The sequence below is a fragment of the Zosterops lateralis genome (assembly GCF_965231275.1).
Source record: "Zosterops lateralis genome assembly, chromosome: 13".
In the NCBI taxonomy this organism is placed as follows: Eukaryota; Metazoa; Chordata; class Aves; order Passeriformes; family Zosteropidae; genus Zosterops; species Zosterops lateralis.
Genome location: NC_139773.1, coordinates 6,261,043 through 6,287,001, shown reverse-complemented (window position 1 = coordinate 6,287,001; position 25,959 = coordinate 6,261,043). Strand labels below are relative to the sequence as shown.

Genomic DNA, 25,959 nt, shown 5'->3' with positions numbered 1-25,959 from the left:
GCCCGCCGGCCCCCGGCCAGTGCCTGGCACGGCCCGGCTCCCCACGGCCGGCGCTGTTACACGAGCCCTCCCCGGCCGGGAGCGGGACACGGAGCTGCCGCGGCCCCTTCCCGGCACCGCGCGAGGGGACGCGACACCGCGCTCCCGCCCCGCCACGGCTGCCCGGCCCCGCTCGGCCCCTGCCCGGCTCCCCGCTCACCATCGCGGCTCCTCGGCGCGGCGCTGCCCGCGGCTGTGCCCAGACACGCCGGCGCCCCGGGACGGAGGACGGGCGGGCTGAGGGAGGGGAGGGGAGGAGAGGGGCGGCTCCGCCCTCCCGCGCGCGCAGCTCGGGGCGGGCCCGGGACGGGCCGGGGCGCGGGAAGGGACGGGAGGGGACCGGCGGGGCCGGGCCGGCTGTCCCGGGGCTGTCCCGGCGGGCCGGGCCGTGTGTCCGTACATGGAGAACTCGCCGCGGCACAGCCAATGGCCGCAGGCCGGGACGTCATTCCCGGAGGGAATCCCGAGGCCCGGGCGGTCACTGCCCCTGGAGCACCCGAGACAGACGCCGGGACAGGCACCGGGACAGGCACCGGACAGACGCCGGGACAGGCACCGGGACAGGCACCGGGACAGACGCCGGGACAGGCACCGGGACAGGCACCGGGACAGACACCGGGACAAGCCTCCGCCGCACAGCGGACAGCCCTCCGGCCAGCGGGGCGGCCGGACCCCCGCAGTGCCGCCTGTGTTACCCTCCCCCCGCCCCCCCACAGAGCCGGTACTACACGGTGCTGCTCATCCCTGGAAAGGCTGGGAGAGCACGATGGATGCGCCTCGTCACCGGGCGGATGCTCAAACAAGTGCTGCAGGCATCTCACCGGCGCGGAACAGCCCGGGTGCCCGCAGGCATCTCCTGCACATTGCTCAGCTCCTGGCCAGAACACAACCTGTGCAACTCCGGGGGACTGCGCTTTCTGGGCGACCAAACCCGCCCCAAGTGACTACTCTAGTCCTCTTAACACTCACCTCAGGCTTGAAACCCTGCTTTGGCTCTAAGGGGTTTCTAACGCCGCTTCTAAGGCAGAATATAAATAAAATGGATCAGCATAATGTAACAGTCATAACAACAGCCAGACCCCGAGTCATATGTTGATACTGCTTCCAAACCACTTTGAAAACCATTCCTAATGGGTAAAGATCCTGGCTTTTATCAATAGATTGTACTGGGGTTTAGTTTATTTCTGACTAAAAAGAAGTGCAGCTATTGGAAAAAATAGGGAGTAGTTTGTACACAATATATGTATTCGATTTTCATTGTTTTTATGAACAAAATAAAGACTCATGTCCACACTGATTTAGAGATTAGGCATAAGCGGATTCACTTCTGGCTCTTTGGAGAACACTGCTCTGGTGTCTCTGAGCCAGATCTGCCGGTGCAGAGGAAGGACAGCGCTGTGGCTTTGTCCTCACTGAAGTGACTGCAGGACAGGTGTGGTGGGGTGCAGACATCAAACACATGGCTGATCAAGTGGTACAAACCCAAACCACCCTGATGTGCACAACACAGAAATGAGACACAACTTCAACTATTTACCTGCCCCCTCTCATGTCCCACAGACTTTGGTGGTTTGGGTGAAACACAGCAGTCCTTTGGGCATGTTTCATCCTTGGTTTTGAAGAATAAACAAAAGACTTCTCAGCTCAACTGGGCTTACACTGTATAATCACTGATCATATGAAGCTTGGGATTACTTGGATGTTGGCTGACATTGATAGGAGAGATAGGGAATATTTTCATTGAGAAAACAGCTGGGTGGCAAATATGACCTGCAGCAGCTATTGAAGCAAAAATATATCTGGTAGTGCTAATAGTGCACAGAATTTCACAGGAGATAAGTTTCACACTTTGATTCTCTACAGAAGGTGAGTACAGCAGTTTTATGGAAATAGGACAAAAATAATTTGCCTAGTATTTCATTGGAACATGGAAATGTTACATAAAATTATGAGACTGATAAAAAGCAGTGAGAACAGTCCTGCAAGAGTCCAGAGAGTGTATGTATATTGGGCCAACAGAAGATAGAAAATCAATACAGGTTTTGTAGGTTTTTCTATTTGCTTTGGATATGAGTCTGTTTAATGTACAGGTAAATTTTCTAAAGATGTATATTTGTATGTATGTGTGTTTACATACATAGAAACATCTTTATAACAAGTTATGAATAAGGAGAAACAAGGCTGTGGAAGAATAGTTTAAAAGTGCATCCACACTGGCCAGCTAATCAAGAAACTGGTCCTGAGTTCACTGAAATGAATGTTTGGTACTGGGTCCATCTCCTCCACATGGGCTACAAGATGACTTTGAACAAAATTTCTGGAGCTGAGAACTGGTGCTGTGCATCTGCATGAACCTTTGCTAAGCACTGGGTGAACCAAGCACAGTCTAATTCACAATAAACTCTTTTCATGCTTTTAAACATTCTACTTATTTTAATGATAAACATCTAATTCCCAAGCTGCCTATATTAACTGAATGATACTTATTCAACATCCTTGCTCAGCAGCAGGGGAAAGCATTTCCCCTTGAATGTCAGTGGTGGTGTGCCTGAATGGTCTGCATGCCTGGGCTCCTCCAGCCAAGAATGTACAATTCATCTCTGAGAACCTACATCTTCATATTGAGGAGTTCTAGCAAAGAGGAACCCCTGTACTTTTAAATGATGCACAAAACTTAGAAGTGATGGCATTTCTATCAAAACATTGGTATGGACAGGATACCTTTCAAAGACCTAACTTAAAAAAGATTTTAAAAAAATTCCTTGTATCAAGAGCTCCCATCATTTCTTTTCAGCTCATGTATTGTCTGACAGTCTGTCTGGTTAGTAACATCTACAGCTCATGCACAGAAGTGCTAACATCAAGGATTATTTTGAGGATATTTTCTAGCTGCAAACAGTTGCTCTGCTTGATTCTCCTGATATTGATCACTAGTGCTAAGCTTTGGGGAAATATTTAAGAACGAGCTTCACTTCCATGCCTCAGGAGGTTTATTAGCTTTGCATTTGGGACTTGCAGGGGTTGGCCCAGGCTCAGCACACACTGAAGTGACTACATGGTGCAGCTGGCAACTCACACGTGCCTTTCCACCTACCCACTGGCTGAGCAACACCGTGTGCCAGCACCAAACAGAGATCAGCCCAGTGCCAAACTGTGGAAAGACTAAATGACTGAAAAAAGAACAAGGTCTTTATCTCTGGAAAAGCCACAGAATAAAGCTTTCCCTTGCTCTCTATTCTAAAAACATCATTGTGGCTTCAGAAAGAACTAACTCCTATGAGAAGTCAGTGAATCTAGAAAAAAAAATAGAAATTGTGAAAGAATGAAATAAGCACTGCTCTGACTGCTTTCTAACTGGCTAAAAATGACAGCAAAGGGAAAAGAAGGCATTGGTGCTTTTCTTTTACTTAAAGACTACAATTGAAATAAATTTTGTAAGTCACATATTTATCTTCTGTTGACCAGAATAATTTAATTAATAATTTAACTAATGCCTGAAAGCTATTAAAATAAGGCTTAATACCCTTAACAACACATCATTCTTTTCTGTTAGAAAACCACATGGTCTGGTATTTCTTACAAAGATGAAGGACTTGTGTAATAGAAAAACAAATTATATTAGATTAAGAAAACCTTAAAAATTCAGTGTAGTTTAGTTTCTTGTATTTGCCTTCCAAAGAATAAACAGACACTTGTGAATTGTAATATTTTCTTCTAAAATGCAGATGGTTACACTCTGCCTTCAGTTACACTTGGAGCATGTAGAATTCTACTTACAGGAAATAAAAAATGGATTCAGCAATTTCTTCTTGTGAAATATAGGAAGGGAGAAACAAATAGGCAAGTATAAAACAAAGGCAGAATTTTATGACTTAAAATGTGTTGAAACCACTTCAGTGATTAGGACAGGTGGGAAAATAGTATAGTCATTGTAACTTTCTTTAACTCTCTATGCCTAGTAAAATGTCTTCTTTCCTCTCTGTTGTTGGTCTCAAATGAGAGCAGCATTCCTGTTCAGAAAACATGCCTTGAAAGTGTTCAACATGTCCATCCAAAGTACCACTGGAATAAAAAATACAGCAACAAAGTCACCAGCCCAAAGTTACATCCACAAAATCACCACCAAAGTTACATCCACTGCTTGGTTTGAGGGTTTTAAAGGAAAAATAGCATGTGTCTCTTTCACTCGGGATCTGATTAGGATGAGTCTGAGATGTTAGAGATACTTAGAATTCATGGAGTTGAATTTTTCTCCAACTGCAAACCAAAACGTATGAATAATGCTGTTATTTGCAAGGCTGCTATAAACCTGGAAGAAGTCCACAAAGACTTGGTAACCGAGGAGTTCTGCCTCCTGTGTTCCTGTGACTGAATTCAGTTAAGCTTCGTATGTTCACAACAACAAAATTACAAGGAATTTTTTTTCCCTCAGAGGGGGATTTTTTGCAACATTACACGAGCTTTTAGGATGAAAACTTTATGCCATGATGGTCAACCTGATCCAACATCAAAATTAGCCTTGCTCTGAGCAGGAAGTTGGACCATATTCCCTCTGAGAAGCCAAAATTGCTTCTACTTCCAGCCTGAATTGCTCGGTTTTGTAATTCTGTGATTATTTAAGTGGGGCTCAATTAATGAGTGAGACAGTTGAAGACTCCAGAGTAAATTAATGTTCTTGATGTTGTGCCTTGATAAAAAGAGTCTGATATGAATTTTCCTTTAAGAAAATAAATCTGCATGTTCAGTATGAATTTCACTGAAGATGTAATAAGATACAATTTAGTACTGCTTTAGTTAGAAACATCAAGAAAGTGATACAAGTACAAAAAATAAAGGTCTCTGATAACACAAGATGAAAAGAGCATCCCTATGGTCAAACCAAAGACCACTCACCTCAGATCCTGGTGGTGTGGATGCCTTGGAAAGAGTGTAAGGGCAGAAAAGAATTTACATGTCCTGTCCCTATCTCTTGGCCTCCACTGTTGCCAGAGAAGTGCCAGAGGGAGAAATCAGGCTGAGAGCTGAGCATGGAGGTACATTTTAATGTTATTCTCAAGACTGCAGTAGGAGGTACAAATGTTATGTTTTTAAATTAAGATAACTTCAATTGATTTGCTTTAACTAACAATTTGCTTTCAAGCCCTACTCTGCAGACATACATACTCAAGAAAACACTGGGTATCTGAGCGGTCCTTTAGCAAGGAAAAGCCACCAGACAGGTGCACAAAAAGTACAGAGGGACATGTAGTTAGTCTAGATACTTGCCAGGTCAGGGAATACAGCTGTGTATATCAGTGAGCTGGTTGGGAGCTGGATCCCTGAGGATGGAGGATTTGCTCAGCCTGATGAAAGCAGACTTTGGGGGCCTGGCAGGGCCCTCCAGTATCTCTCATGAAGTCATCAAGATGGCAAATTCGGACTCTTTGTAGTGGCACATAGTGGGAAGACAACAATACAAATGTAAACAAGAGAGACTAGATATAAAGAAAATGTTCTTTCCTCAGCAGCCAACAAGCATGAGAACAGGCTGTCCACCAAAGCTGGACAGTCTCCATCCTTGGAGGCTTTCAAGAGTAGGCTGGGTAAAACTCTGAACACTGCATTTGGCCTCATCAATAACCTCACTTGGAGCAGGAGGTTGGACAAGGGATCTCCTGAGGTCCATTCTAAGCTGAATTATCCTACAGTCTTATGACTCTCATAGTTTTCAAAGCACCTGTGGCATGTTTTCTCTCTGGCCTAATCCTTTGATGTGGGAATGACTTTAAAATAAATAGGTCAATCACAGTGTGGATTCAGACCCCACCTTGCTTTTTACAATAGAGTGTGCGTGGTATAATCCTTTTATCCTTCACATCTACCAGATCCCTAGTCCTGCAATGGTTTTCTTATACAACAGTATGGGATGTCACATGGATTTTAACTAAAATCAGAGACAATCTGCTATTTCAGAGTGAACTGGTGCAGTAAGTTCTTCTCGGATTTCAGTTACATTTTGTTTACCCAAGGTGGTTGTACCAAAGTCCAAGGAATGACACAAGCAGGAAACAAAAGTGAAGGCAGACACACCCTCCTCTGTGGACTTTGTTTTTCCAGTAATGCTTTCTCTGAGCTGACACGCCTCTGCTATGCAAGCAGATGGATCTTATTTGCTGTGATATATGAAGTTTTACTGAAGCCGCATGTTAGCTCTTGTTTGAAAACGTAACATGGAAAATTTATAAACAAGACTAATATTTGTCATTTATTTTAATAACGTTGTATTCTGACAGGATTTGATATATTTTATACCCTCTGGAAAACCCCTGCTTTCAGTCACACTCTGGGCTCCTTTGCACCACCAGAAACTCGGAGTCACCGCTGTTTGTCACACGGAACTTTCTGTCCGGGGGCCGCGTTTGCTGGGGAGGCGCGGGCTCGGCCCCCGCTCCGTGCCCACCGCTCGGCCCCCGAGCCGCGGGGAGCGCCGCTGTTTGCGGGCCCCTCCCGCTCCCCCGGGCTCGGGCACGGCCGTGCGGTAGCGGCGAGGAGGGGGCGATGCGCAGGGCTCCCCCCGCCAGGGCGGCAGCGCGTTCCCATGGTGACGGCGTCCTGGCAACCGCTCCCGCTCCTGCAGCCCGGCCTGCGGCGGCCGCCCCGCTCCCATCTCATCCCGTCCCATCCCATCCCATCCGCTCCGCGCAGCCGGCCGGGAGGGAGGGCGGGCGGACGGAGCCCCGGGCGCGCACCGGCGGTCCCGGCGCTGGGGAACGGCCGCTCCCGCGGCGGCGGCGCGCCCGGAGCCCGGAGCGGAGCGGGGCTCGGCCGGCGGCGGGGATGCGCGGGAGCGGCGGGCAGCCCTGCCCTGCCCGGAGCCAGCACCGGTGAGTGAGCGCAGAGCCTGCCCCGGCTCTGTCCCCCGTGCTGCATGGCCGTGGAGCGGTGTCTGCACCGCGGGGTCCTGTCGGCTGTCCCACACCCCGTGTCCCCGCTACCCCCGCCCGCCCAGCGGTGACCCCGCACCGCGGGACTGGGACCCCCGGCGGGGCGGGGCAGGGCAGGGCAGGGCAGGGCAGGGCGTGGCAGGGCGTGGCAGGGCGTGGCGGGGCATGTCAGGGCGTGGCAGGGCGTGGCAGGGCGTGGCAGGGCAGGGCAGGGCAGGGCGTGGCGGGGCAGGGCAGGGCGTGGCAGGGCGTGGCAGGGCAGGGCAGGGCGGGGCAGGGCGGGGCAGGGCGGGGCAGGGCAGGGCGCTCGGCCTGATGCCGGCGGGGCTCCGCCGCGATCCCCCCTTCTCGGGGCGGCTCGGCACGGGCCGGCACCGGGGCCGAGCGCACCCATTTCTCCAGAGGGCCCCGGCCTGGCTCGGAGTCCCCGCGCTGCCGGGAGTCCCCCGGCCCCATGGCTGTCCACGCGTGGCACAGCGCGCACGGGGCTCGCACGGCTCCGCTGCTCCCTGGCGCTGCCGGGGGCTCGCCCGGCCCTTTCCATGAGCTGCAGCACAGGGACTTCTCTTACTCCCGAGCGTTGCCCCAGCGCACTTCAGAGTAACATGGGAAGGATCTGGCGGCTGCCGGGGTGGTGCCGTCACACGCTCCCTGTGCAGCAACCAAAGCGTTTCTATTTTGAGAAGAAAAGAGCGATTAAAGTGTTTGCCTAGGCAGGTATTTCAGTCTGCTTTGGTTCCCGTGTGACTTGTGGCAAGTCACATAGTCCGCCCCGTGCTTCACTTCCCTACCAGCAACAGAAGGAAATTATATTTTCAGGAATAATAATGCTTCCTACCTCACAGGCATGTTGTGAGAATGAATGTGAAAAACACTCCGAGGTGCGCAGACATTACAGCAGTAGTTGTAGGTTATCATGGGAGATGGGAAACTGAACACTACAGACATGATTATCCTTCAAAGCAGGAGAAATGGAGATCCCACACAAAATAAACATGCAAGGCAGTCTGAGAAGTGGGGAAGGGAAGCCACACACAAACAGCAAGGAGTGAACTGCATATTGCTAGAAGTGTCTCTTCATCACATTCCATGGATGATTTTTTTCCCAAGCTTTTACACATCTCATGTCAGTGATTTAAAGAAATGCTTAGGAAGCACTCCACATTTGTATGCAAAACCTGCCTAAGTATCAAGTGAACTGTTATTTTTGGTAATCAGGCATATTGTTTACAAACAGGAAAAAACTTCTATCCTGTCCATGTGACAAGTATATTTGGAATATTCAGTAACTTAAATCAGTCAACCCAAATTTACAGGGTTAATATGTCATGACTTAAATTTCTTATAGCAGTATCCAGCAGGAAACAACATTAAAAAAAATTTAAGCACCTGTAGCCAGTATTTCAACTGGTATCTTACTTGATCCCAATTTACTGCCATTGAAAGAGCCATGTGAAATTATACTCCTCTGAGTTTCTATTCACTAGTCTGAGTAGGTATTACACTCATAGAGAAGAAATTTGTCATTAGTTCTGACAACTATTTGTTTATTGCAGATATCTCCAAACTGCAGGAAAGTTTTGCACATCACCTGTACATACACCTGCCAATCAAGGTCTTAGATCCTTTCTGTTGGATCAGATCAAGAAATCCGATATCTGATGATGAGATGCTTCGCTGTGTACTGAGCAAAGAGAAATAAATGAGAAGTTCATTTGTGTAATTTTTGTTTCATGTCCACACTTACTCCAGATATTTGCATTTAGCTGCATTTCTTATGGTAGGCTGTCAGAAAGAGTTAAGGCTCATGCAAACCTATGCTTAGTCTGCTGCAAACATTGTTTTCCAATTGATAATAAATGAGTACCAAAGGCCATGAGACTAAAGCACTGTTTGGCTGTTTTTTATAAGGTGTATTTCACTAAATTTCACTAAGGTGCTTCTAGATGTACAGACTTTAATATTTGTTCTTTGTTTTTCTAGGTAGCATCCAGTGCTTTGCTGCTGCAGTACACACAGCTCTTCCCAAATCAGTGGGATAATTGCTGTGTTTACAGCTAAACTGTGCTTAAAAGCTTCAATGCATCAAGATGGCTAAAATGTGTTAAGGGCCAGAGGTGTCAGGCTCACTGAGAACTGGGTGCCTGGTGGTGTGACCAGGAGGGATCCTCGCAGAGTGCTGGCATTCCTTAAAAATCCAACAACTGAGACATGACGAGTGTGAGGAACAGACTGCAGGACTGGACATTCAGTGTCTGTGCAGGACTTTGAATGCAGAAGTCACCACAATGATCCCCGGCTCCTATACTGTGCTTTTTACTTACAGCCATGTAAGAACCTAAACAAGGAGGTAGGTATGGTTATGTCTCTTACAGATAGGGAAACTGAGTCATTACTCATGGAAATAACTTGTCCAAAGTCAACAGGATCAGAGATTGAGCAAGGAATTCAGTTCAGACCTTCTGAATTCCTGGCTGGTGTCACTGCTGCTCAGCAACCCAGCTTCTCTTAAAACTGTTTTTTTTTCTCTAATTTGTAGTTTCTGAAGCACCGTGCTATAAATAGAACACACACACTGTGACAATGTTTGCTCTCTGCTTTCAGGCAGTGCTTTCATACATTTCTAAAGCACAAACACGCTTTGCATTTTTTGAGATCTCAAAGGGTAGCCCTATTGCTTCTTCACTATCGATATTCCACTATTGAATTTCCATAACCCCATTTTTCTCAGATTGCACAGGATTTCATCAGAAATCGTAAACTTCTTTTCATGCATCAGCCTTTATTTTTCAGTGAGAATTTTAGGTTCCCAAGGAGATGAGGTTTAGGCCATACTACTTCTCTTTATACTTAAAAATATTTCTTTGTTTTATGTAGGGGAGATTAGTTGGACCGGATTAAGGCTAATATCTTTCTCATTAATTTCTGTCAGCGGACAAAGCTGCTGAGCCAGGTACTGGTCTCACAGCAAGACACTAAAATATCTTTCTGAAGCTATTTAATAGATTGACTCTGCTGCAATGTCTGTCACAGTCTGGCTGGCTTGTCTAAAAATTAAAACCAGAATTTATATCCTTACCACAGAAAAATTTACTTACAATATAAAGTATGGTCATTTAGATTTGAAGACAAATTAACACAAGACTCAATTTTGATAAACTATGCTCGTGTCATGCATTTTATTTAGGTTTCTGACTGCCAGTGCTTTTATGAGAAAAACATCTCAGTAATCTGCAGTCATGAAACACTTGTATTTGTTTCTCCAGTCAATATTTTCTTAAGGTTTATGATCATCCTGTAGACCTTACTTTACTATTCATTGATTAATGATGTCAGAGATGTAGAAGACTGGGGACAAGAACTTTGTTTACCTCTGCCCTGCCAAACCAATTCTGTGGGTCAATAGCAGATTTTGGTTTCAAGGCTGTCAACCTTGGCTTTTCAAGAGTATAATTTTCACTATAGTAAGCTTTTTAGCAGATTTTAGTCTTCATTCTTTTGCATTAGTTTCAATTTACATTTATTGCATTAGCAATATTTGAAAGCCACGATCACCGGTGTCAGCACAATATACACTTTATTAAAAGGTGCACTGAAAGCAAAAGCTTTAAGTCATTTCAATACCAGATATAAACTGTTCAATAATTCAGTTTGTACTTTTTCAACAGACATAAACTATTGACCAGAGAATGGCCCACCGAAGCCCAATCTTCCCAACTCTTGCCCCTTCTGAAAGGTACAGTCTGGAGTATAAAAACAAAAATCTTCATATTGCAGAGTATTATGTATCTCTTAATTATATACATATATACTTACTTATATACAGTAATTATATAGATATATACTTAATTATATACATATATATACTTGCTTATATACCATAATGCTGTGACCTGGGACTTTGGCATTAGTGTGCAAAGCAAAGTGAAATACCATAGACATTCAAATCATAGCCCAAATCACAAGTCCCTACTCAGCTTTTCTTAGCCATTTCCCAAAGAAATTAAATAGCTTAAGTCTCACTGACTAGAAGTCCAAGAACACTTTAGCCAGTGTTTGAATAGCATGGAATGAGCTGTGAAAACACAGAGCCAAAACTGACCTTTGTTGGACTCCTCATATATCGCAATCAATATCATCATGGTCAAACTGAACTGCTAATTTGGCTCATTAACAGGAAACAACATGAGAATACACAGTAAAAAAGAGAGTTCCTAGAAAAAAGATCTCCCCTTCCATAATGGCGTTAAACCTGCATCCTCCACTTATGCTTCTGAAAATGTTGTTGTTCTTTACAGAACATAGTGGCAGGAAAAGGTTGCAGGCATTAGCAGCCTCATTTTATTACTTTCAGCACCCATGAGCTCCACTGCTTTCCATGGAAGCTATGCAATGCAGAGCACTATTCAAAAATCTAGATAATTATTCAAGGTACCCAAATGTATGCTATTTTGGGGGGGAAATGTAACTTCTAAGACTATGAGAAGCTTGTCATAATTTTGGTCTCACCTTAGTTTCTATGTTCACATATGCTCCTGTCCAGTTCATGGGAGAACAAGTTTCTGTAGGGTATTACAGGGTAGCTATAGAGACTGAAAAGGGATTGACACAAGCTACTCCTTTTAAATCCTGATCTGTTTTCATTTAATTTACAATACCTACTTTGAACTGTTACAGCTTTGATTAAGCCTGAAACCTGTAAAGACAAATAACATTACTTTCGAAACTCAGTAGAAAGGTTTGAATTTGTATTCTTAATCAAATTAGAGTTCTGATTTGTACTTTTATTATGCTAATGTCCTTTCCTTAAGGTCCAATGCTTTTGTAAGCTTCCTTAAAGAGTATCAAAAAAAGTCTGACCTGCATTTGTACAAGACACACGGTAGCCAACACAGCACCCACTTATTTGTAGCACTGGGTGCTCTCTCAGGGAGTATTTTGGGGCTTCTCCCCAGCACTGCCAGTACTCAGATAGTGTCACAGTGCAAAGGCATTGCAGAGTTTTGTCTGAGAACTTAACAAGATGTGGATATTGTTCCCCTCCAGACGGGTCCGAAACATCCCTCTGCACAGCCAGGCACTGACTGCGGTCCCGCTGGCATCCGCCAGCCTGGTGGATCAGCTGGAGGACAGAATCCTCAGCCATGAGAAAACAACGGCGGCCCTTGTGGAACACGCTTTTCGCATTAAGGAGGACATTGTTTCCACGCTGCACAGAATGCAGAACAAAGGGGGGGGTGACCGGTTGGCAAGGCAACTCCTGGAGGAACACATCCGAAACATAACGGCGATAGTGCGGCAGCTCAATCGGGACATCGAGGTATGGCAAGAATGTTGCACAGCACGAACGCCATCTCAGCTATTCCTCGCTTCTAATTTCCTAACAAAGTTTGCCACAGGATAAGTAAAGGTCAGACAAGGTCTAAAGATCCTGTAAGCTTATAAATTGTTTTTACAACTTGAAAAAGTGTTTGCAAATTACATAATTCTTTCAGTGGCTATGAAAATAGCACAGGATATTAGCATATAAACACAGGAGCCTTTGTGGTTCCAATGAGCTTGCTTTCAAAAGCTGCACTGGAAAATCTTGAAAAATGAATTAATGCGACACTAATACCCAGCTCAACTTCAGTCCAAAGGCTGTGCTGTATAAACACTAGGAAATGCCTTGGCTCTATAATAAACTTTCTTTCCCTTCCGACTCACTGACGACACGAAGTAACCAAACCCAAGTGCTCATTTTTATGACCTAATTGTAGGCAGACACATGACTTCATGTCTGACCTCTGCTGCTGAACAACAGGGGTGTGGTGGGGAAAATGAAAGCAGAAAAAAAATTAAGTCTCTATTTCACTGTCAAGTTATACTTTATATATATTTCAGTAGTTGCGAGCAGATTGGACACTAATAAGAAGAAATAATAGAACACCTAAAAGGTATCTGGTTTAGTACATTACAAGACAGAGCTTTGACTAAAGTAATAATAAAATGGTATCTGAGGAGACTGAATTACTGAAAAATAATGAGTGACATTTCAAGTGTACATTAAATGTGCCATACTGAGTTTTTATTTGCATATGAATGCTCTGTAGATGCTGCAGGAACAGATACGTGTCAGAGACAATCTCAGCTATGGAACAAATTCTACCCTGAAGAGTCTTGAAATGCGGCAGCTTTCTGGCCTAGGAGATCTTCGGGGAAGAGTTGCAAGGTAAAAGTCCCCATGGGATTGTGTTTTGGGGCTATCTTATCTTGTTTTAATCCTGAAGTATTAATGATAATGGATTGAATTCAACTTTGGCAAAATTCCAAGGATAATTTTTTTCTGCATTTTCAAGGAAATGAATAATAATACTTTGCATTCCAGTATTGCATATTAAATTTGACAACATCACCCTTAATTCCTAAAATTCCTGAAATTAGTTCTAAATAAATTACTTCAAATTCCCTGCAAATTTGGTTTTGATTCAGCTTTTTAAAAGTACTGGTTAGACTCATGTGTCTTTGAAACACGTTAATTAGCACAATTATAAAGGCAGCACAGAACAATCTGCACTTGTGAAGAACAAAATAGTTGCACATTTTTGCATATATTTTAGAAGTAAAAATCTACACATTCAGTTAGTGGTTAGCCATATTAAATCCCACATGGGCTACATGACACATAAGGAACAGAAAACTGTACAATAACAGAGGTTTTACAGAGGTTACAATTCTGTGGCCACACAGACTTCCCTTGTGCCATCAATGACACATTTACAAACCCCAGCACAGCAACATTTGCATAAGTGCCTGTAAAGCTGAACACAAAAGACAGAGGAAAAAAAAAAAAGAGGAAATGTACAGCTACAGGAAAAGGACATAACCTGGCCTACAGCTGCTTGGGTAATAACTTTGGTGGAGTTATACTTGTCCTGAATTTGACCTGTTGTCCATACTGTACAGGTAATTTTGCTTCCTTTTCTGCAAGTCACCTGATTTAGTGATAACCTTCAACAGCATACAGAAATAATCAGAGAAGGATTTTCATTAACTAAGGTTTTCACATGAATTACTCAATTGTCTGAAGCTTCTACTGTAACTTTCATAGCCCATTTTGTAGAAAATACATTAGAGAGGTTTCCAAAAGAATGAAACATTTAGTAAGTTATGCACTATCCTTTAGCAAACACAAATGAACTAGTTATTTTTTTTCCAATCAGAAAATTGATGGAAAAACCTATAGACAGATACACATACACATATCTATCTTCTGAGAAATTCCCCAAAAATGTACATGCTTAGGTCCTCTTGCTTCTTTCTATAAAAATATTTTAAGATCATACTACATCCTGAGAGAGGTTCTGTGTGGGTCAGCACTGTTACTGACACCTTGGGAGGCAAAATGTGGTGCCTTTGCCCTCGGTCAGGGAACTCAGGAGAAGAAACTCATGCTGATGTGGGTGTCACTGCAGGGCCCTGTCCTGGCCCAAGTACTCGCTGTGGGAGGGTGGGAACAGGCACAGCCTGTGCCAAGGCTTCTTCCTTTATTTCCTTAGGGCACCACCCTTGTGCTGTGCCTGGATTGCAATTTATCTGCAAATTGTATGAGATTATACCTATGTGCCTTATGTCAGACTGTGTGACGAATGCAGGTTATTTGTGTTCATTCCTGTAAGAGAATCAGTTTATTGCCTTTTAACTGCCACCTTCCCTTTTACATCCTATGCTTCTATGAGAGAAGGCTATTTGTCTTTATTTACAAATATATTCTACTTTGCAATCAGTGTTCCAGTGAATAATGATTATAGAACTAGCTGGAGATTATGGTCAAGACAGTGGTTTGTTGTGCCTTTGGCACAATACAGAGACTTTCCTGAGATAAACACCTCCTGATTACTTTAGCCAATGTTCCCTCTATGAAATACACTTTGCTCACTTAGAGTACTTTTACCTCTAGTGGTGCTAGCTCCCAGATGAGTTCAGAGTGAAATATTAGAAACACGATCAAGTTACTGTGAGTTACCAACTTCCTGTGCATCACCTTTCAGCCACAGTGAAGGTACATTGAGAGGCTCAGGCTGCAGTAGCTCTGAGTACAGTGTTTACTCAGACTGGCAGCTGGACAGCTGTGCAGAAGGACAGTGGGAATCAGTTTAGACAGTAAATCCCTGAGCCTGAGCCCTTTGTCATGTAATAACTTTAGTGCCTATCTTAGGATTCTGGCCAAATTTCAGTTCCAGTAATTTCATGCATACTAAACATCCTATTAAGTTCAATATTGGAGAGAGGGTGTTGATTTCCTAACACCAACTGTTCTGTAACACGTCAATATATCATCCAACAACTGTCTCATTATTTCTTGAGGGCTGGTGCTGTTAATGATGGGAACAAGGGATCCCTACATGCACATGCAGTTCTGAAGCACAACTTCAAATCACAGTCCCCACAGCCCTGCAGGAGTGAGATTCCAACACACCTCACTCACATCACAGAATCAACTAATATTGCTATCAGAAGATGACAGAATACACATTACAGCTCATGTCTCTGGATCCTTTCTCAATAAGCACAGTTTACTGATGAATTTGTAAAGTGTTATCACAGCCCTGAATTATTGCTAAAAATTAGCATTATTATTATTTTAAGGAAAAAATATTATCTCTATAAAATTCAGCAACACATTTAGCAGAAAATTAGATTGATGACAGTAGATCAAATTCTCCAGCCTCCTGTCCCTTATGTTGTCAATTTTATAACATACAGATTTACCAATTCTTTTTCTAGTGATAACAGATTATAAAATTCATTAGTGCCTTATCATTTATTTAGATAATTACTTGTGGATAATGAGCGTTTGTCTGGAAAGTTTAAATCCAGCAGCGTGGCTGGAACAATAGCAGTAGCTCTTCATAAAAGCTTCCTGAGAGCTGAAACATCCAGAGAAATGGCAACCATGTGTGTTCAGATTGGGCCTACTTTGCATATATACATGGCTTTTTTATCTACATTACAGAACTGATTCATTTCAGACAACCTGGACTCATTACACGTAGGCAGATTTTCCTGCTGCACAGATTGTGAGTCTGATGCATCTGGGCTGCACCACACTGACGAGCTCCCCAAGAACAATAAATGTGCTGCTCCCTGGCCCTTGCTGTGTGGGAGGTGGCACAAGGGCAGCTCTGGGCTCCCTGCCCCAGGCCAGCACAATCCATCAGCTCTGCTGCTCTTGCCCAGTGCCCCCACTGAGCATTTCAACTTGCTTTTCACTACGTGTTCTCCAGCCACTTGTTTTTCACTGAAACACTGGCATTTTAATTGGAACGTCTCCCATTATAATAAACCAGGAACATTAAAAGCTCTCTCCATACCATTACAGCATATGCATATTGCAGCCAGCTGTAGAGTACTGGCACAGCTCTCACTTTACCTATGCCCCAGTGATACTGAATGGAGCAACTACCTGTCTTTTGATTTCCTTCATGCTGAACACTAATATTTTCTTTCAGGTCAAAACCAATCATGTGTTTGTGAGTACATACAATAGATATAGAAGGTAAACCAAAATAATCTGACCTATGCCTACCAGGCGGACATTAAATTCACACAGTCAGAATTTTAATGTTTCAGTTACCATGGAACTACATGAACCCTTTGACCACATAACTGAATTCCGTGAAGAAGAGAGATGCTCTGTGATTAAATCCAAAACACTAATTTACTATAAAAACAATTACATGTGCTTGCTGATTACATTTGCTTCACAGCTTCAAAGCTGTTGCTTTTTATGTTTTCTGCCATGCCTCAGAGAAACAAAACTAACCATTTTTTGGAGCCCACAACCTTTTGGTGACGAGATGCAAGATGATTCCATCCATTCCTCTGATTCTCTCTGATTGTAACAACATGGAGAGATCTGGCTTCTCTCATCTTTCTAAAGAAACTGCCTGATTGTGAGCCCTACAAGCTTTTCACTGCTATGTAAACCCTAGCCAGGCTTCCTGCAGATACCACTAATGGGTCTCACAATGCTGAACTGCCACACTAGAAATTAATTTCCTCAAGTTTTATAATGCCTATGTGCTATTTTACATTCCTGATTATTTTCATATTGAAAGTGTACCATAATAATAAGCAGATGCTCCATTTGTCATTTTAGCTGTGACTTTCCCTTCATGTCACTAATGGCACTTCCTGTAGCTGAGGGGACAAAAATGCATGTTGAAATGGGAGCTTTCAAATTGAAAGGTGACTGAAAAGATGACAAAGTATGTCATTGGTTTAGGTAATGACGTAACATGCCTCAGCTTGCTCCATTTTACTGCCTTTTTCTCCCCCAAATTGTAACTGCTGTCTGTTCCTCATCAGTTTCCTATATCAAATTTGGTAACACTGATGATTACATATTTCCCTTAGCAAAAAAAATATATATATATGAGTCATACTTCACAGAGGTCTTACTCCTGAAATCACAGTACTCATGTTTTTACAGCTCAGTTAATGTTCTTACTGCATTACTGTAGATGAAATCCACCTGATCAAATTATTTTTAAAATCTGGTAGAAAGAACACATGCTCTATAGCATATTTATCCTGAAAATGTTACAGCATCAAGAAGTGTTCCAGTGTGAAGAAAGGAAACAATAATTATTATGTTCCAGGACTTCATTTTATAGCCTTTTCTGAGACAAAATTGCCATTTCTTTCAATGACAATCTATTTATTTACCTAAATAAAGACTAAGAACGATGAAATTTGCCCCACATTGTTGACTACTCATATTAGCTGTATACAGCTATAATATATATTTCACAAATAAAAATGCAAAGGTATAATAACGAAAAAATGGTCCTCAGTTATTTAGGTTACTGATCATGTAGGAGAACTCATACACGCCTTATCAGATATTTTCTGGGGTATGACAAAAGGACACGGAAATGAAATTCTGCATCTTTGCATTTCTGATGTGATTTCCCTGTGTGATAACACAGCCTACCTGTATCATGTCACTGCCAAGAAAAATGCAATTTGTGTATCAGACTAGCTGACCTCAAGGCCTATTTGGGAGCACTATGCTGAACAGTATGGGATGTATTAAACATTCTTACAGTCTCAAAGACATTGCTTCCCTAGCCAGCCAGGAATTCCACAGAAATGGCCAGTATGAAATGGATCATTTAAAAAGCCTGGACCTTATATTCTATTTGGCTGGTGCTTTGTTTTTTATCTATTCAAACAGGTGTGATGCTGGGTTAGCCAGGCTGTCTGCAGAGCATAAAATAACGTATGAAAGACTTCAGAGTCTAAGTAAAGACCAACACACCTCCAAGCTGATCTTAGAATCTAAAATCAAAGAGGCAGAAATACAGGTATGGTATTTAGACCAAGGCAATCCCTGTACAGGTAAGAGTTCTAGCCTAATTCACACAGACTCCATTACTGTTAATTATTCTCCTGGGAGGTCATAGATTTGCAAATGGAGAGGTCTATCAGCTCACAGTCCTTATGACATTGACCAGTGGTACCTAGAGGCATTACTTACTGCTCTAACTGAAAAAGGTCCTTAGTTTCTGCCTGCAGCATGGTGTACAAGGGATTAGTACCTAAAGGCACATGCTCAACAAAACTACAGCAATGCAAGCCTCTGTGTCTTTCCTGTATATTTTGGCCTTCCCAGGATGATACTACATGTATTTGAACACAATTTTTGAAGGAGTGCAAAACAAAACTGGCTTTGGGTTCTGTGAATCCATTAATCTGTCTGTCAGGTTTCTCTTCCATTGGGTTTGAGAATGGAAGTGAGCACTAGATACAAGCAGAGACTTGGAGATATGAAGAATCCTTTTCCTTAATGTCACATCTCAAGGCCTTCCCATTTTCTTGGTCAACAAAAGTATTTTACATCTTCATTTTGCGGTAGGTAAATGGCTAAAATCCACTTGCCTTTCTCAGAAGCCTCAGTGTAGTACATTAGCATTCCAGGAACCTGTTGTCATGGATCTTGTAGTGAACCAGAAGAGTCTTTGGGATGGTTCTTTTGGTGACAAATATCCTCTTGTAGTAATGACCTCTCCCCAGTTAAACCCAGCACTTCTATCACTGCAGTGGCCCTTGTACACAAAGTGTTGGAGCCTATCCCTCAGTACTGGTGAAGTGCTTTGGCACTTCTTTATTCTGGTTATGTGGCAACTTGGAGATGTATGGATCATGCAAATTCAGCCTGTTTCAAGGAGGTACCAGGCAGAGATTTTCAAGATGAAACTATTCACATTATTTAAGGAGAAAAAAGCCCCAAAAAACAGTTTTCAAAATGCTGGTTTTTTCATATTGAGAGATAGTATATTTTCATGACAAAGTAAAATACACAATTCAATAATTTTTGAAATGTTAGCAAATGTGAGCTCTCTGTAAGACCTCCTTTACTGTTGTGAAAATGTTCCAAATGAAACTGTGATGAAATGCTTTGAAAAATAGTAAATTCTGAATTTTGTTTCAGATTTCTCATCTGCTGAGCAGAGTAGAGCAATCAATAATGCAACAAGAAGCAAAGCTGAAGATTGCCTACAAAGAGAGCAACCAACAGCTGCAAGTCCTGGACACAAAGTAAGTTGCCTGGGAAGCCTTGCTGCTGCTGTGTACCTTGGGAGTAGGACCTCAGTTTTCCCAGTTTGCCCTCAGTTTTCCCAGTCTGACTGGTGTAATCTTCAGGCCCATAAAAGCAGGAACCTCTATGAATACATATGTTTGCTCCACAGATATTACAAAAGCTGACTGTCAAGAGGTCAAGAGGGACTTGCTTTCACGAAGAATTCTGCCCATAATGTGTTTAGGCAATTCTAAGTTGTTAAATTCCTAGTTAAGTATTCAGGCAGAACTTACATTAAAGGACACAATTAAGGGTTTTTGTCAGAGTGGCTTGGTGCCTTTCTGCAAGAACTGTCCAAAGCAGTGAATGCTGGAGGTGGCTGTCCAGAGCAGGGGACAAAATTCGGCTGAAGCAAGAGGAAGCAAGGCACAGCACTCAGAGAGTGCTATTGCTTTAAACTGCCTTCAAACATGAATATAACCGAAATGCCTAAATTATTAGTGATAAGATATTCTGTACTACCAGACATTACATGGGGTCATTATATTCAATTCAGATGTTAACTTCTCTCCAGGCATTTCACTCAGTAGCAGTCCTGGTATAAGCCATCCACATCCTCATTTCTTACTGATTATCACTGTCCTCATGCAATCCAGGTTTCACATATTCACTGGAGATAAAAAACAGTTTCACTGGCACAGTTGGTAGGTGTAAAGTTGAGATGGGTATAGGCTCTAAGTGGAGCTACAGGAACCAGCATTGTCACCAGAGTAAGCGGCTACCAAATCTTTTCTCAGATGTAATACATATGGACATAAAGTTTTATAATCTGAATGAATGACCATATTCTGTTTTCAATGTCACAATGAATTTTCATCTACTGTGATTCAAATTTTGTAATGTGTTTCATATAAATTCGCTGTGAACTTTCACCTTTATTTTCTAGACCAATGTTACCATATCCATCTTAATAGCCTTAAAATTCATAGGCTCACCTTAATAAGGTGCAAAGAATGTAATAAATTGCCATTTTGTGTTTTTATGAATATGTTCATAAAAAAGTCATTGTTGAATGACCAGTTCTTCTCTTTTGTATCTGCTAATTTCTATTGTCCTCCTAGATTAAAAGATGCTGTTGAGGAGCTCAGCAATCAGATTTTGTCCGCACGGAGCTGGTTGGAACAGGAACACGGAAGGACTGAAAAAGAACTAGTGCAAAAAATCGACCAACTCTCACTAACTTTTAAGGAAAGCACTGTAAGTTTCGTTCAAATGTCCTGTAATACTTCTCGGGAAGCACTCAAAAGCATTATTAATAATTAAGATTATGTAATTGAGATGTTATTTGAGTGAGATTTTCAGGTAGCCTCAGAACTTGCCTAAGTCTCTTCATCGATATCAAGTGTAATACCTACAACCTGAGAATCTTTAAGTGAATCTGGTTACTGCTAAATAGATCATTATTTTAACCTACACTACTCAAGTAACTTGAAATGATTTTATGAAAAACTGTAATTCCTTACATTTTGAATTCCAGATAAAAGATGATTAATCAGTATCTATTTAATATTTTTAAAAAGCCACATTATTCCACATGCAGGAAATGAATGAGAGAGGCATTGAGATGAAATTCAACCAAATGGCAGAAAAAGTTGAGAGAATAGAAGAAATGCAGAGGATAACCATGGAAGCACATGAAGCAAAACAGACTGAAGAAAAGATAAATATTCGCATTGTCAAACTTCAAAATGAGATAAATGAAGACATAAAAGAAATGAAAGCTGAAGTTAACGCTGGTAGGACCACAGTTATTTATGGTTCTTTATTCTTTATTCTGAATTGTGGTGACTCATACTAATATGCAAAATGTCTTTGCTCATATCAAAGCAATTTAAATACTTTTGGGGCAGATGTAATGGCTACACCTGTGGCATTAAGAAGGATTTTCATTAAGTGTGAAAAGCAGAGCAATAAGGGGTGACAACCAGGTTAGAAGTGCTCTCTCCAGAGCAGGCACAGCCATAGCTGGCCTGCCATCAAGGCACTCCTGCCATCAGCACACAGTTACACCCCATTCTCCTTCAGACCTTTTGGTGTGTTCCTAGTGCAAGGCAGAGAGTTATGGAAGTGCATTCTGATAGCAATGATGTGATACTCTTGCTCCTCATGATGAACTAATGTAATTCTCACCTGCAATTAGGGTTTGCAGCTATCTATGAGAGCATTGGGTCTCTACGGCAAGTTCTAGAAGCAAAAATGAAGCTGGACAAAGATGAACTACAGAAGCAGATCCAGCAAATGAAGCAGGAGGTTCCAAGATGGGGAGAGGCTGGACCATGACTGCAAGGTTTTGTCTGAGACATTAGTGTTTACCTGGCTAATTAGGCAGACTCTAGTGTTGTTCCAGTCTGTAATGCCAATTTCCTGCATGTACCAAATGACATGCTGCTGCTGCTGCTGCTGCTGCTGCTGCTGCTGCTGCTGCTGCTGCTGCTGCACAGGTGTTTGCTCACAGCAGTAAATTCAAGTTGATGGATAACTGGCAATGAGCCTTTGGAGCTGAGGTGCTGCTTTGCCACTGCACTACTCCAGCTGCTGTCAGGAAACTTAGCACTGTGTAAAACTGGAGTAATCCATTGGTGAAGCTGGCACCTAGCTTGCTAAAGGCATTCTAGTTTTGCAGGCTTGATCAGGCAGCTCTATGCTTTTATATGCACCTGCACCCCTCCACCTTTGAAAAAAAAAACCAACAAGTTGCTATCATTTGCTTTATATGAATTTGGCAGGGTTCTCCACCTTGATACAAATTACTTAGTTGAAATCAACGGATATTTTTACAGTGACTTTCTCTACTATTGCCTTCCTGGGAAGGCAGAATTGGCACTAAACAGACCAATCTTCAAAATCTAAACACCATCAGAAAATCTTTGTTTAGGTGTGCAAATATGTGTGAAAACTAGGTAGTGTTGCATAATGAAGTTGTAGACTAATATGATTTATAAACAACATAAGAAACTTAATTTACGTGGTCTTAAGTATTGTAACCTTCTAAAATTAATAACCAAGGGGAGTTGAAACAAAGTAAAAGATGTATATAAAATATTTTTTTACTGGGCATGTGTTCCTGTGACTGGCTTCATTATATTGACAAAAACTTAGAAAGGTTTGAAAACTAAAGACAAGGTTATAATCTAACCCAGTTTGGAGACTGTAAAATAAAATGCAGTTTATGATCTCCTTAGAAATTTTCAATGAAGTAAAAAAACCTGATTCATCATATTTAAGTAGACTTTAATAATTTAGCAGACTCAAATTGCTAATTGCATTCACATTATTTCCAGACAATAATTTCCATTCCCAGAAGTGATTAAATAATGAATATCAGCACCCATGTGGCATATTATCTAGATAGGAAAAAAAAAGTTACTTTTACTTCCTCATTCATAGCATGATATATTGCTCCTTATGTTTGTAAGCCACGCAGGATTAAACCCTCATGAAAAATAAAAGACTTTATCCAGCATCCTATCAATTTATACTATGAATAGTAATTAATATACTATTCTGTGAATCAATATTAATTCACAGAATTTACATTACTGTTAACCTAAATAAATTAATAGGATGTCTCTACATTGCCCTTAATGGACCTTTCATTCAGCTTGTATTGGAAAAAATAAATTTTTAGTTGGAAAATCAGTGGCAAATATAACTTCCATAAAAGATATTTTGGTCCACGGAGTCACCATATATAAAACAAAGAATTAAAAAAACTGCTTCAAGAACTTACCATCATTACCTTCAGTAAGTCAATGTAGAGTGTAAAAATCAAATGAATGCATATATCTTTACAGAATTAACACCTACATTTATATTCACTTCCTCTATAATTGAAAGTCATTGAAGTCTCAAAGACACATTAAGCATTTACAGCTCTGGCTTCCAATGCTCTCTGATACAAACCAGGAATAACCGAGGCAGTTTTGTTATCATCCATGTCCTGTGAAATATATTTACAGTGGCTAAGGGGAAAGCCCAGTTCCCTAAAGACAGACAATTAAATGCTTGTAGATATTTCTCAGGAATTGTCTTCAAAATTCAATCTTACTTCATGTATGTATTCTTATCTATTCTTAAATATTTAGCCATGTGCATTAGAGAAGTTATCGTTGGTATTTTACTTAAAAAAAAAAAAAAAATTACAAAGAAGGAAATGAAGAGAGGCAGACCAAAACCAGAATAGTTTTTTAATTCTGTAATTCGAAGTCTGTACCTGAGAAAATCTGGTACGATGTGACAAGCATAGAAGGAATCAGAAACAATTTATATAGGGCTTTAATAAATTGTTTCTCTTGTAAAAATCTTGTGTGACTGATACACATATAACAACAGATATGACAACACATGAAACTCTATCCAATTTTACTTTTTTTGTCTTAAAAATGGGGTTTTTTCCCCCTCAATTTCTGCTAAAGCAAATAAATAAAAGCCCAAATAAAATAAGACCAACCTACTGCTAAGCAGTGTCTTCAAACTCTAAAAAGCAAAGTGGAGGAAGGCCCAGGGTCAACCATGGACATTGTCTGCCAGGGAGTGCTCCTGTGTGATGAGTGAGTCCTTAAAGGGAGAACTTAGAGTCGCTTCGGAGGACTGGAGTATCCTCGGATAATCTTGACTTGTTAGGGCAAAATCCTCTCCTCAGACACAGCATCCCCTCAGGGGAACAACTGTGAAGCCACGAGGGCAGTGCTGCAGACACTGAGCTATGGAAGCTTCATTTTGCCAAACGGAAACTGATTCTGAAAACTGACCCGCAGAGATGCTGTAAAGCTAAATAGAAGGAAACAGCAGTGTTTGAAAGCAGAGCTGCCCCTTTTTTTTCCTTCCATGCTGGTGTTCAATGAGATTCCTGTGTTCCAGTCCTTCAGGGACACCAAGGTGGTGGATATAATGTGCTTTCTTTTCTCAGCACGAGTACTCATGCAGTGAGTCTCGAGTTTGGGCACCAAGTGCAAGCCTGCCAAGCCCACAAAAGGAACAAGGGGTATTGTTTGTGTGGATGGCACTCGAGCAACAGAATGAAACTTGGAAAAGTATAATCCTAGATGTGCACAAAATACTATTTAAATCATGAAGTTCACTGACACAACCATAAACTCACTGAAGGAAGGGCTGGGAGGAGCCTTAGGAAGTCATCTGCTCCATCCGCCTCTCCACTTTGAAATAGATCCAACTCTACCTAAAATATTTCCCACAGACACTTCTGTAACTTGCTTATAACAATCTTTTAAGAATAAGCCATTGATTAATGCAGTCTATTCCACTGCTAAAAGAAGATTGCTTTGACACCCAGACACCTAAACTGGGACAAGACATAATAGCCTTAAATTTCAAGCACAGCAAGGACACAAAACATAAAACATTTATTACATTCTTTCCTGCATTTTCATTAGTCTTTTAGGGCAATCTATGTATAACAGATGATTCAAATGAAGCTTCACAGGGATATTTGCTCAATATTTCTTATTTTTTTTCTCCTTCCTACATCCATATAAAACCTACTAAAAACCAGCAACACCCAACCCAAAGAAACCACCACCACAAAACCCACAAAACCACCAAAACCACACCACTTGCTCTCATGAAGTTTTAAAATCTTTCTTTTGTCAGCTATTTCACCTGCATGAGGCTCAAATCACTTGCAGTGTGCAGACCATACTGTTCAGTCAGCTATGTAGCACATACTGAGTGTCATAAGTCAAACTCATTGGAGAATGTTTATCTGGGGTACATGGCTTTTACATTAGCATGTGATAACACAATAGAACCATAGTACTGTGCAGTGAGGGACTTGGCTGAGATCAGAATTATGTCAGTAATTACAGAGCAATTGTGCTGTTTATACTGATTAAACAAACCAAAGGAATGGTGCAAGTAAGAAGGTCAAAGGATGACCCTAACTTCCACATGCAGTTGTTTATGTAGTAAGTTTTGTGTTGCGGATACCTTTATATTGTGGATATCTTTGTCATTACAATCTGATATAGTTCAATAGACAGTTTCCATGTTAGAGAACAGCAGTATGAATGATAATGAAGATCAGTGTATTCCTGTAACATCAATTTAAACTGAAATACAAAATTTTCTTCTTTTCTTAATTTCTGTTTTGTGTTCCACCTCCACGAGCATCTGGCCATCTGGGGCAGAGTGTTCTCTGTATCTGAGAATTAAAGTGCTCATTAGACATGTCTTTCAATAACAGAAACGTCTAATAAGAGACGGATGACAATCTGATGAAGCCCTCCTGTGTGCAGAGGAGGAATTCCTCCTGTGACACTCCCCGCGGTGTAGGAAATTCAGAGGCAAATTTGAAAGAAATCCAGGAAATTGGGCGCACGGCCTCTACTCAATTTGCCACAGGGTGTCACT

At 41.9% G+C, this 25,959-nt stretch overlaps 2 protein-coding genes across 3 annotated transcripts in view; one reads left to right on the top strand and one right to left on the bottom strand.

The window, feature by feature from the left end:
• The window catches only part of MYO1E (myosin IE), a 73,858-nt gene extending 73,590 nt beyond the window's left edge, over nt 1-268 (bottom strand). The window contains exon 1 of the mRNA XM_083871137.1: nt 200-268. Within this exon, the coding sequence (XP_083727263.1) occupies nt 200-202 (3 nt within the window). The 5' untranslated portion in view covers nt 203-268. The remainder of the gene's footprint in view (nt 1-199) is intronic.
• Nucleotides 269-6,850: 6,582 nt separating this feature from the next.
• FAM81A (family with sequence similarity 81 member A) lies at nt 6,851-25,688 on the top strand. Of its 2 annotated transcripts, none has more exons than XM_083871405.1 (10): nt 6,851-6,902; nt 8,946-9,312; nt 10,631-10,698; nt 12,009-12,282; nt 13,055-13,173; nt 18,184-18,313; nt 19,441-19,547; nt 20,652-20,787; nt 21,131-21,326; nt 21,731-25,688. In XM_083871405.1, the coding sequence occupies exons 3-10, from the start codon at nt 10,652-10,654 to the stop codon at nt 21,868-21,870; spliced, it is 1,149 nt and encodes a 382-aa protein (XP_083727531.1). In that variant the 5' UTR covers nt 6,851-6,902; nt 8,946-9,312; nt 10,631-10,651; the 3' UTR covers nt 21,871-25,688. The 2 variants fall into 2 exon arrangements, with proteins under 2 accessions (XP_083727531.1, XP_083727532.1); XM_083871406.1 differs by lacking the exon at nt 6,851-6,902 and adding an exon at nt 8,601-8,681 and having other exon boundaries at nt 8,950-9,312.
• The last annotated feature ends 271 nt before the right edge of the window (nt 25,689-25,959 follow it).